Source organism: Eupeodes corollae, chromosome 1, assembly GCF_945859685.1.
Source record: "Eupeodes corollae chromosome 1, idEupCoro1.1, whole genome shotgun sequence".
Classification (NCBI taxonomy): Eukaryota; Metazoa; Arthropoda; class Insecta; order Diptera; family Syrphidae; genus Eupeodes; species Eupeodes corollae.
This window is the reverse complement of record NC_079147.1, coordinates 9,775,141-9,788,388: the sequence shown is the minus strand read 5'-3', so window position 1 is coordinate 9,788,388 and position 13,248 is coordinate 9,775,141. Positions and strand designations below refer to the sequence as shown.

The following is a 13,248-nucleotide window of genomic DNA, read 5'->3' as shown; positions in this document are numbered from 1 at the left end:
AAAGTTAAAGTTAAAGTTAAAGTTAAAGTTAAAGTTAAAGTTAAAGTTAAAGTTAAAGTTAAAGTTAAAGTTAAAGTTAAAGTTAAAGTTAAAGTTAAAGTTAAAGTTAAAGTTAAAGTTAAAGTTAAAGTTAAAGTTAAAGTTAAAGTTAAAGTTAAAGTTAAAGTTAAAGTTAAAGTTAAAGTTAAAGTTAAAGTTAAAGTTAAAGTTAAAGTTAAAGTTAAAGTTAAAGTTAAAGTTAAAGTTAAAGTTAAAGTTAAAGTTAAAGTTAAAGTTAAAGTTAAAGTTAAAGTTAAAGTTAAAGTTAAAGTTAAAGTTAAAGTTAAAGTTAAAGTTAAAGTTAAAGTTAAAGTTAAAGTTAAAAGTAAAGTTAAAGTTAAAGTTAAAGTTAAAGTTGAAGTTAAAGTTGAAGTTGAAGTTGAAGTTGAAGTTGAAGTTGAAGTTGAAGTTGAAGTTGAAGTTGAAGTTGAAGTTGAAGTTGAAGTTGAAGTTGAAGTTGAAGTTGAAGTTGAAGTTGAAGTTTAAGTTGAAATTGAAGTTGGAGTTAAAGTTGAAGTTGGAGGTGGAGTTGGAGTTGGAGTTGGAGTTGGATTTCGAGTTGGAGTTGGAGTTGGAGTTGAAGTTGAAGTTGGAGTTGGGTTTTGAGTTGGAGTTGAAGTTTTAAAGTTAAATCCGAAAGTAATGATAAGAAAATTTTAGCTTTCACAATGTCTGTCTGATTTAGATACTCAACACAATTTCAATACAGAATATCATTATTATCAACAACAAAATTTAAAAGATTACTTACATAGTTTCAAAGTTTAAAAAAGATTAAATATTTGTACCAAATGCATTATGGAAAGATATATTTTAAAGGTAGCTTCAGGAAAGGTTTAAATATTTTCTTATCTTTTTAAAACTATAAAATCATTTTTTGATAATGACTTTAAATTTTCGTGAATTGCAACAGGTTGAACTTAAACATTCAACTTTAATCTTCAAATTCCTCAAATAACGCCTTTGTCACAATAGACTGCAAGATAATTACAACAAAATTTATCGAATAAGAAATCAAAAACAGAAGAAAAGAATTATTCAACGAAAACATTCTCAAAACATTGATTTCAAACACCTCTGGCCAGTAGCTGAATACCAAAACATCGCTCTAAAAAAAAAGAGAGAAAATCGGCAGCTATAAATTAAAAAGTTTGGAATTCCCAACAAAAATTCCGAACCCACCCTGAATTTAGATCTCAAACTACCCCAACTTGCGTCTAAATCCAAGATGGTATCCCTCAGATGCTCCGAGTTCTTCTTCACCCATTCCGCACCATGAAGCAGCAGACAGATGTTCGAGAATATCATCACCACATAGACCAAGTTCAGCGCGCTCAACACATTCCCTTTCACATAAAAATCCAGCAAAGCGTATAAATTCGTCAGCAAATTGGCAAAGGTATTAAACATCTGGACGAAAATAGAAACTTCTATGCATCTTGCAAACTCAGAAGCCATCCGCTTCATTTGCGTATAGAGCCGCAGCACTTGGGTAAGTTTCTTTTGGTGGACGCGAATTTGCATCGCAGCCTGAGTCTGAGTCAACCCATCGCCATCAGCCTGCATCTCCAGTTGCAGGGCCTTCAATATCTCATCCAGCAGATAAAAGTATCGCGCCAACAGCAGCATGATGGCGAAAACAATGTCCGAGAAGACAGCCGCAATCTGGGCTATGTATAAATTCAGAAAGAACGCTATGAACGATTCCACGTTGATGATGTCACCATACTCGATGATATATGGAAGGTTCATTATCACTTCGTACATTGTGATGGAGAACTTTATCACGATGAGCAGAATTATCCAAGGAGTGATGATGTCGAGGTTGCCTTTGCCTCCGTCGTCGCCTATATAACCCATTTTGGCTTCAGCTGACAGCCTGTTGAGAACTTTTTGAAAGTTCCTTGCCGTGCGACACACGTCATGGCGCTTCCACAGTTGACACACAAGCGCCACAAAAGAACTCGCAAAACCCAAGCAAAATTGTGCAGCAGCTATCAAGGACATATTTTCGTCGATATGCAGTCCGGACGCCCTATAAATTTCCGAACTTAATATTGCCGCGAACGGGGATGCGACCGCAACCAACACACAAATGCCACATGACACCAGGGTAGCTCTCCGAGAGGTCCGGAAAACCTTGGATTTAAAGTCAAATTCCAGAGCCGTCAAGCCTAGGAATTTGCCAAGGAAGTAAAACAACTTGAAAAAAACCGCTCCAACTTTATTGCACCACATGTTGGTGGTTTCTGCAAAAAAGTTACGAAAAATACGCTCTCATACATCTGCAACAGCTTGTTAGGTAAATTAAATTGCATAATTAGTCCAGTGTGGCATAAATAATTAATAGTCCTCTGCTAAAGGCTAGAGTGATACTCCTTCCGAGTCAGGATAGGGCTTCCCTGATGAGTGTGGGCGTGGAGTGGGCTGTGGAGAAATTTAAAAATCAATTTTTAAACATTCAAGTTGAGCCCGACAACAACAAAAATCCAATAACCACGAAATTAACTATAAAGCGGCACAAAGCGGTGCACATAGCCTGGGAAAAAAGTATTTAATTCTTAAATTGAACAAATCTGTGATTATGGAGATTAACTATAAAGCGGGCTATTTATTTATCCCGCACCCCAAAAAAGCCTCTGAATTGTGTTCCTACAAACCCCAAGTTGGTAATGATGACGCATTACCTTAACTTTGTGGTGAGTTAATTAAATTGCGTGAAATTTTCGGCAACAATCTTATACGAGCCTATATATAGAATTTTCTCCTTGCTTCACGCCACCACCAAAAAAAACACAATCCATTAGTTTGCTTAAGCTTTCGGATAGATACTCGGGGGACGTATTAGCACATTGCTTATTTAACGGATGAGGCTTTTGTGTCGGCTGCGAAGAATTTTGTTGCATAATTAGGTTTTTCGTTCTTTATATTTTGTGAGGATTATGGGGGTTCAGGAGTTATGTTACATATGAAATTAAGTGCATTTAACTTTTTTGGTAATGTTAACAAAAAAATAAAGGCTCCAGTTTTAAATCTGAAACAAGTAAAAGTCTAATTTTAGATTAGCTGGAGCTTTATGAGCGAAGGTCCAACAGACATGGGTTAATTACGTCAAGGTCTCATCAAAATTAGACATTTTACTATCGTCTCGCGGGATCAGAAGTGATTTTCAACTGAGCCAGCTCTGGTCTTAAAAATATGGAATTTAGTTCTATTTAAATCTGTCCTAGAACTGTCAGGTAGAATTGTCACTGCGATTTAAAATGTCTTTTGTCGACACAAATATTGATTTTGATTGTCAAATATTGTGAAGATTCTCTAAGAAACTCGAATAAATTATTCGGATCCTGGACTATTTTTAATCCCTTTATTCGATTTTTTGAAGGCAGAACAGCAACAGAATTCAACATAACTAGCTCCGAAAAAATTAAGCTTTTATTAATCGGAAAAGGCAAGACGGAACTAAGTACACGAAAATTTAAAAACGTTGTTAAATAATGTAAAATTAAAATTTGTTCATCTTTTTTAAAAAAGTTGGGCTAAAAAAAAAGACATTTGACGATGGAGATGTAATTTCGCTTTATCAACTAAGGTTTGTAATAAAAATGTTGGTTCTGATTTGCTTTTTAAACCAACACGAGTCGACAGTGTGGGTCGCATCCCACTAATTTATTTTATGCCATGTAGAAGGTCCAATTTTTCACTACTGTTTCGAGCACAACCGAGTTTATTTCGTCAATAGTTAGTTGAATATTGTCACTTCCACAAAAATAGTCCAACGATGTTTAACGCCGGTAAAAGTTGTAGCCAATTCACAATTCCATTTCTTGATATGATTCAATAGGTGATGACATAAAAATAATTCCTAAACTTGTTTCTTTTTCATAAGATTAATATCCATTTCTCCAATATCATATAAGATCCTTTGGTGTTCGGAGACGTTTATCAATTGAACAGCAATGATATGCAGGAGCTGTGGTTTTCAACACGATGGCTTAACATGTAAGACAGCGTGTGCCACAATTGATTTATTGGAGAACATTTTTGGTAATCGCATAGTTGCCTCTAATTTTCTTTTATTTTGAGCGTGCATCAAAGGGGTTCTGAATACCCTTATAATGATTAGACATAGTGCGGGCAATTTGGAAAGGGGAATAGGATTAGAAAGGAAAAACTGATGCATATTGGATTTGAATTCGAAATTCGTGTAGTGCCGCTAAAAAAAATCCCTAAACAATACGTCCGTAATTCGGCCCAATGCTTAACTGCTTAGCATTTCTAGAAGTACGGGTATTACCCTTAAATTGATTGAGGGGAGAAATGCAACTGGCTATTTCACTAGAGAATTATTTATTAAAATAACGATAAAACAATGATAAGCATGAGACCATGCGGTGTTGTTCAAGAGAAAATCAATTTTAGTTCTCTCTTTTCAATTCTCACGCAAACGAAAAAAGGACAACGAAGTTCGGATCTGTACGTGGAATGTTAGGTATCTTAACAAATCACGTGCTGCCGAACAATTAGCAGGAGCCCTAAACTGCTGCAAGGCAGATATTACCGGCATCCAAGAAGTGCGATGGGATGGACCGGGCAAACGCAAACTAAAAGAATGCGATATATACTACGGCGACTGCTATCGAGAACAAAGACAGCGTCTATTTGGGTGTGGATTTGTTGTTGGAACTAGACTCAGGCAAAAAGTCTTGAGTTTCAACATTGTGAGCGAGCACATCACGACAATCTGCATCAAGGCTAAATTCGCCAACATAAGCCTAATATGCGTGCATGCCCCAAAGACACCAAAGAGATATTCTTTGAGTTCTTGGAAAAGACATATGAGCAATGCCCTGGCTATGACATTAAAATTGTCTTAGGAGATTTTAATGCCAAGCTAGGAAGAGAAGACATCTACCTCCGACAACGGATTCAGGCTGGTCGATTTCGCTGCGGGGCGAGACGTTCTGGTAGCTAGTACGCAGTTCACACATCTGAATATCCACAAGGGGACATGGAAATCACCTGATCAATCAACCGTCAACCAGATTGACCACATTGCGATAGACGCACGACACTTCTCCAGTATCCAGGATATCCGAACATTCCGAGAGGCCAATATTGACTCGGGCCACAACCTCATTGTAGCCAAGGTACGGCTACGGATATCCCGATCCAAGCCAAAACAAGGAAGTACTGTGAGAAGATTCGACGTTAGACGGCTACAATCGCAAGAGACTCCCATGTCCTTTTCCGATCGAGTCTCTAATAACCTCTTAAGGAGTCCTCTGCTTCCTGCATTAAGCATTGAAAACCAGTGGCAACATTGCCTTGCAGCCATCAGAGATGCGGCTGAAGTGCTACGTTTTACACGGCCACCACAGCGAAACCCCTGGTTTGACGATGAATGCCGGCAAGCGCACGCAGCGAACAAACGGCGCTGCACAAAAGGACACAAAAGGATAGAGGGATGTCACAACAGAAATGCGGTTCGTGAATTTTACCAAAAGGTAAAAAAAAAACCTCCCAAGGATACCAGCCACGAAACGAAGCCTGTAAAGACGATCAGGGGAACATCGTAGTAGAACCGCAGTAGATGCTGAGAATATGGAAAGACCACTTCTCCAAATTATATAACGGCGATGACGAACTGACGCAGCGAGCGACGCCTACCCGACCTTGACGAAGTGAAGATAGCTATATCTAAACTAAAGTCAAACAAAACTGCTGGAGCTGACGGCATCGCTGCCGAACTATTCAAAGCATTAGGCGATGACTTAGTAGGGAGCATGCACCAACTCATCTGCAAAATATATATGTTAACAAAGCATATAAGACCCTTTCAGTCTTATTATGTAAACGTCTGAAGCCATTCGTCAACAACCTGATAGGTCCTTATCAGTGTGGCTTCAGACCAGGAAAGTCCACTATCGACCAAATATTCACACTACGGCAGATCTTGGAAAAAATCCAGGAACTTCAAATCAATACCCAGCTTGACAGCATCTATAGGAAAGAGCTCTACAGAGCAATGTCTAGTTTTGGCATCCCTGTCAAACTCATCTGTTTGTGCAGAATGACGATTGAGAATGCACGCTGCTCTATCAAGGTCGGAAAAGATCTTACCGATGTCAAAAAAGGTTTTAGGCAAGGCGATGCACTGTCATGCGACTTCTTCAACATCGTTCTGGAAAGAATTGTGCAAAACTCAACTGTCAACACAAGGGGCACAATCTTCCAAAGTTCCATCCAATATTCGGATACGCAGATGATATTGACATAATTGGAAGATCAAAGCGTGATGTCAGTTGAGCGTTTTTGAGCATTGCGACGCGACGGAAGCGAAGAAGATGGGTTTAGTGGTCAATGAGGACAACCCCAAGTATATGCTGTCATCAAAAAAGGACACTGAACAACGACACCAGCGCACAGTGGGACCGTAGTAGGTCATAGGGTAAAAGTTTGATGTTGTTATTATTGCCTCATATTTCCCTATAGTATTTACAAATAGCCATGCTATGCCATTGAAATCGGTGCAGTGGTTCAGATTCTATTAATCTATGACCGCCTCTCCATACAACTGGAACCACTGTGTAGCGCTGAAATCAAACGAAGAATAAGTCGATGCTTCTTTGGACTTAGAAGGTAATTGAGAAGTGTCTATAAGACACTCATAATCCTGGTTCTCATTTATGGCGCTGAGGCCTGGACCCTGTCAAAGAAAGATGAGAGCGTCTTAGGATGCTTCGAGAGAAAAATTCTTCGGGTGATTTTTGGTCCCGTACGCATAGATGGAGAATGGACGAGAAGATATAACGACGAACTGTACGGGCTTTACAGCGACACTGACCTAGTTAGCAGAATTAAAGTCCAACGGCTTAGATGGCTTGGTCATGTAGAGCGAATGGACATCAACGCTCCAGTCCGGAAGGTCTTCGAATCCAATATCGGGGGACGGCGCAGTAGAGGAAGACCGCACCTCAGGTGGCACACCCAAGTGGGAGAGGACCTCAACCAACTTGGCGTGCGAAACTGGAGACAGCTAGCTAGGGACCGAGCTGGCTGGAGACGCTTGTTGGTTGAGGCCCAGGTCCGCCCGGACTGTAGCGCCACCTTAAGTAAGTAAGTAAGTCTCAAGATCAGAATTGAATGAGCTTATCATACGCTACCTCCAAGGAACTAGGGTGCGAATCTTTAAATGAATATGAAAAGCTAAACGTACTGCCACCAGCGAAACGATTTAGTGGGTCAAAAGATAATTGATACAAATAAGGAATAGCGTCGGAGCCCTGGATATCAGATTTGAACCCGTTTAATACTACTTGAATTGGCTGAAATGTAATTTCTAACGATATGATTGGACAATAGTAAGAGGGAAGGGAGGATTCGCCTTTAAAAGGGACATGCTGGACAGATGCTAATTTCCATCCACTTAGAAAGACACATGTAGAATAGGACGTATAGAAAAACTTACGCAGTGTTTTTTCCAGCGTTGAAGAACACCTCTTAAGAACAATAAAGCTGATATTATGTGGGACACCAGATTTTTGTATGTCAAGATCGTAGTCATGGCAGCATCGAATTAACCCGTGGATTAAACTTGGTCGACAAGATCATACTTTTTAAATATTTGAAGTCGCTAGTTTAAGCCGATGAGACTTTAACAATTGACAACTTGGAGGGCAAAAATCGATGTCTTATTGTCTAAATAAAGACACACATATATTTTGGAAATGAGCATCGAAAGTTGCACAACCAGGTTAGACTACATTGCCAGCAAGCCGTTGCTGTGGCGGTCATAAACAAGAAATCATATTTACATTATGTACCTTAATTTCTTGTCAATTTAAGATCATCTTTGTTTTATTCCATTTAAAAGTTGTGTACCTAAAATATTTTGTTTGAAATCGTTTTTCTCCCTGTAGTCGTTGAAGGAATGCATGCTGTGCCTTGTCTTAAAAGTTCTTTTGAAAGAAATCGATCTTGAAAACCTGTGATACTTTAATAAAGAAAGCTCGTTATATTGTATACAGCTAAACAAATTAAAAGCCAAGCCAACAAGCTTACCAATTCTAAAGATGGAGTTGAAGATAAAGAACAACATGGCCAGATTTGTATTCCCATCTTCTCAAATTAGAAATTGAGGGTTTTGGTGAGGTTTGAATATTTGTCTTCGCTTTCTTTAAAATCTTGCCAAGCTATGTTTTAAGGTAATATATTTCGATCTCTTCTTTCGCTTGATTAAAAAAACTCCTTGCACATGTTTTCAATTCCTCAAATCGTAATAACAAATAAATTAATTTTGTCCAAATTTTTTAAAGAAATTTGAGAAAATAAGCTGACGAATTGACTGATAAATTTGATGTTAACATGGTTGCTAAAAAATTGGTGAAAATCTGTTGTAAAAAAATGGAACAATATTGACAGATCTTCCAATTATATACGCTTAGCTTTAGTCTACCAAAAATGTGACCTCATGAATTTGTTGTAATATTCAAGTATAAATGTTTTATCAATTAACAACATCGAGCTTCGAAATGCATTTAAAAGAATATTTTGTTTTATTTTTCCAAATTAGACCCGCTCAATAAACTAACGATAATAACAAGTTTGATAAAAAACACATCTTCTAATCCTCAACATAATTATGTATAGGCGTAGGTAAAGGTATGATGTAGGTATTTATTTTGCTTAATGACTTTGATTCTAAACCTTTTCATGGTTTTCATCACTTATAGAAAAGGTGTGGTATGTTATCTATAATGCGTTTCTTATACTTAACGTCAACATCAGCTAAAGGTGGAGCGTGAAATGTATTAAAATTTAAATTTATAAGAGGCTCAAATTTGAATAATTATGTTTTGATGACAAATTTTTATAAGACCCATATTAAAGAGGTCTTGTTATAGACAAAGAAAAGAAGCATTTATAAATACCTATAATATGGCACCATTATAATTTCAGATTCAAGAGTAAAATACTTGCTAATGATTGAAGAAGGTAAGACAAAGTAAAATAATTTTAAATACTTCCTGTTTTTATATTTACCCCAAATTTACACCAACGATGAAAGTTTTTTAAGAGTAATTTTCAGTTTTGGTTGAACCGACAAAAACATATTTTTGTTAATTTTCATGTGCATTCTTAGTCCAGTAAAATAAGGATTTCACCTCGAGAGATACTGTACTGCTTTCCTTTTTCAACGCTTTATCGTGATTATCTCCATTTCTATCGCTCCAATGGTGTTTACACTTGTAAAAAAAATTGTTCATCAAAAAATTTACTTAAATTTCAACCCCTGACTTTTTTGATACGCTCAACCAATTCAGCAATTTATTGAAATAATATAATAGTGAAAAAATATATTTTCTTATTTTAAATATGTAAGTTAAAAATAATAGTAATAGTTGTCGAATCATCGAAAAATTGTAAATAGAAGTGGACACCGTAGTTTTTCCTTTAATAGAAGACTTTTACACACATTTAAATATGGCTATTTAAATATGCATTGGAATTGGTTTTGAACACAGAAATTCTAATAATATTTGTTGGCTTTTCTTTTATTTAATAAAGTAATTTAAGAACTCGGTGCCCCTCGTATTTATATTTGTTCAATGGTTCCATCCGTACCTATTTTCGAAAGCCAAGAATAAACTTAGAAGGTCAAAAATCAGGCTGGGTGCTCCAAAACGAAGTATTAAAAAGATAATTTCCTATTCCTATACGAACTCTGTTTTTCCGTAACGGCAGCCTGGTCTAACTTATTCATTCTTACAATCATTTAAAGTTTTCGAATTCCTGAATTTTGCAATGACTTGGATAAACAGAATGTGAACAATGCTGTTAAGGTCGAAATTTAATTTTGTCGTTGCAGTTCCACATCCGAAGAAGAGGGATGTTAGTCTGAAAACAAATATGAAAAGCTAAGAGTACTATCGTCAGCGAAACAATGTATTCGAATAGAAGTTGCAGACAGGAGATCATTAATAGAAAGAGTGTTGGAGATAGAACAGAACCCTTGGGCACACCAACATTTATTTTGAGGTTCTCAGACTTGAATCCATCCAATACTACTTGTATTGAACGATCCGAAAGGTTATTACTAATCCAATGAAGCAGGGATTTATGAAAACCGAAAGCACAAATTTGCGATAAGGGTGCTTGATGCCAAGCCCTAGCAAATACTTTTGAAATATCAAGTACAATAATTTTTCTTTCTCCAAAGCGATGAAAAGATTTGCTACACTGCTCGGTGAGATGAACCATCAGATCACCTGTGGACTTATTGAGTTCCCATGACCTTGGAACGAAGTTTAGTTCCAAAGAATTTTGTTGCAGGTACGGCCTTGATTGCTGCTTGGCTGTCGAAAAATGCATATGTCTATGTTTTTATCTTCCAAATTGTAGAGAAAAAGATCTTTAGCGGCTTCAGAAACATCCAATACTTTTACTTGAAATATACTGCAGTATAAGCAGTGTCAGTCCCCTTTTATATAGATGGATCAAAAACAAAAGAAGGGGTTGGTGGAAGTGTGTACTCTGAACGACTGAAATTAAGACTCTCATTTCGTCTTCCCAACCATTGCAGCGTGTTCCAGGCGGAACTTTTGACGATACAAGAAGTCTTGTCCTGGCTTAAAGAAAACGTGATATCAACATCTGATATCCGTATTTTCTCAGATAGTCAGGCCTCTATCAAATCTATGGACTCTTTCTTTACAAACTTTATAACAGTCGATAACTGTCGATAATTCCTAATGGAGATAACGCAACAGTTTAATATTTACCTTTGCTGGGTGCCGCTCCATAGAGATATACAACCCATTCTACCACCATTTGACAAATGCTGCAATATCAATCGCTATTTGTTAACTATTGCTAATGCTATTCAGGTGCTTGCCATCTCTTACCGGATCGCATATAAGCTCGATAATCGTTGTCATTACCTCGCATTGTATAAAAGGAAACCATGCCATGCTGCTAGGCGTATTCTCAAATTACTTTTGCAGAAGCTTTAAGGATTAGGAAGACGAGGAAACAATTCTTCATCTTATTATTCGTTGATAAACGCGCAAGAACTACCAAGAAGAATTCTTCTATAACGATCTAAACCGTAATAACATAATCAGCTTGTTACGTTTCTTAAGGGCCTCAAACTGTTTTCATTGAGCTTAGAAGAAAGCCTCAAGATTCATGTGGTATCACAATGGGCCTTTTAACTGGCCCGGTCAGGGACAACTACTTTAACCTTACCTAGAGCTGGTAACCATCTCTGCAATTAAAATTCTTGTTATGAGCGTCGAATCAATCCAATTTGACAACACTGGTTCTATGTTCACGGAGTTTAGGGATTGTCGAATAGCACTGCTCTGCTGGTGATGTTTTTAACTGTCCCTATAACGTCTAAGAATGCGCCTAAGGTGAATTCTTTGAAGTGAATTGATTTTTCAATTCAAACGACTACTTCATGAAATTCTGTCTCAACAGATTTAAATTAAATTGGGTGGCGCAACAGTCCGTTGTGAAATAGGGCCTAGTGACTTACAACTCTCAACCATTCCTGTATGCGAGTACTGTTGTCAGGAATGGAAGGGACCTACAATTTTAGGCCGAATCCGAACGGCTAATTTGAGAAAGCACTTTTTCATGACAAGATTTTACACTCGAAGGATTTGTCAATTCCTCGCAAGAGGCAGTACCCGCTCAAATTAATTTTTATAAATTAAGGTGGCACAGGCAGGGTTTGAACCCAAGACCCCTTGCATGACAGTCCAACGCACTAACCATCATGCCACGGGTCTCAACAGATTTGCTTTTACTATAAGTTGTTGAAGAAAGGAAGACATAACCTGAAGTAATTCGGTCTAGTGTGAGAAGTCTTACCGGCTTTCGGACTGAAGATAAAATTGACTTCTTACCATCTAAGAGGTATATAGGTTATATTCAGACATGTGTCTTTAGAGCATTGAAGAATAATTATGATTAATCTATTAGGCCCTGAAGACTTATATGCGCTAAGAAGGAGTCAATAGTCCTTAACACTTTTTTATAATCTACTATTTGATTGTCTATGTTTCCTATTGCCTTGAGCTATACTCCTCAACTAGTGATATATTAACTACACATCCTAAGAAATGAGAAGTCCAGGTTTTGTCGGTTTTTTTTTTAGAAACGTGGATTGATTAGTCGTTTGACATAACTTTCCTGAGCCTGTCAGCGACGTTTGTTGACTCAATATCACTACAGAAATTATTATATATATATATTTATAAATATATTATAAGAAGATCTATTTTTGTATTCATTTTTACTGATTTTGAATTGGTTACAATTCGAAGGTTTGTTACTATATTTATCCCTGTTAAATGGTATCGAACCTCTTTGAAAAAAACCATAACAGATTAAATCTTATCCGTGAACCAAAACTCCTTGTCTATGTTCATGTTTTGAGATATCCATATGTATGTACAGTACATACATATACAATTCTGAAAGCGATTTTTGTGTATTTTTAGAAGTGTCCTGTGCTTTAAGAATTTAATTTGAGATGAATAAACAAACTCACATTAAATTTGTCATGTCAGCTTTCACTTCTCGTAGCAACAAAACAAATTTAAATTAATTTTTCAAACGAAAGTGTATTTAAACGAAAGTTGTTCAGCATCTAAACAATGCGTAAAATAAAACAAAACAAAAACTAACATTTCACAGTGAATCCTGTCTCCAAACATCAGGAAACACAACGAAATGGTAAACTATTTCATTTAGAGATGAAAAAACTAAGATTAATTTATTTGGTTTTGACGGGACATGACAACAGGATAATTTATATTTGTTAAACTAAATTATAATTAAGACAATAATCCTTAGTAAAATAAAAACAATTAAGAATAAATAAAATAACTTTTAAAAATATCCTTAGAGCAAAATTCAGTTTTTTGGGATGGAAAAAAGAATTTTGAATTAACGAAACTAAGAAAGGTATAAATTTATATGGCAGTATGCTTGACATTACCCCAAAAGCAATATGGTTTTAACGTAGATAAAATATTTTAATGTCATTTGATTACTTATATTAAACAGCTTATCTCTTAACTTTATTCACTACTTAAGTATTAGATAAAGTTCAAGTAAATGATAGATTTGGTGGTCGCAGACCCCCAATACCAAAACAAAATTCATAAGTTACGTCATTATATGTTATACTAAAAT

At 36.5% G+C, this 13,248-nt stretch overlaps 1 protein-coding gene across 2 annotated transcripts; it reads right to left on the bottom strand.

Moving 5' to 3' along the window:
• Positions 1-435: 435 nt before the first annotated feature.
• On the bottom strand, positions 436-2,275 carry LOC129940802 (putative gustatory receptor 89a). 2 transcript variants are annotated; one of them, XM_056049296.1, is made up of 3 exons: positions 1,222-2,275; positions 1,115-1,147; positions 436-1,015 (listed from the first exon to the last, which is right to left on the bottom strand). In XM_056049296.1, the coding sequence occupies exons 1-3, from the start codon at positions 2,044-2,046 to the stop codon at positions 974-976; spliced, it is 900 nt and encodes a 299-aa protein (XP_055905271.1). In that variant the 5' UTR covers positions 2,047-2,275; the 3' UTR covers positions 436-973. The 2 variants fall into 2 exon arrangements, with proteins under 2 accessions (XP_055905271.1, XP_055905270.1); XM_056049295.1 differs by having other exon boundaries at positions 436-1,147.
• Positions 2,276-13,248: the final 10,973 nt, after the last annotated feature.

Excerpts from the sequence above, each read along its gene's own strand:
- LOC129940802 (XM_056049295.1), bottom strand. The coding sequence starts at position 2,046 with ATGTCCTTGATAGCTGCTGCACAATTTTGCTTGGGTTTTGCGAGTTCT. Across the intron at positions 1,148-1,221 it reads GTTTGAGATCTAAATTCAGG|AGCGATGTTTTGGTATTCAG; the intron begins GTGGGTTCGGAA and ends CTTTTTTTTTAG.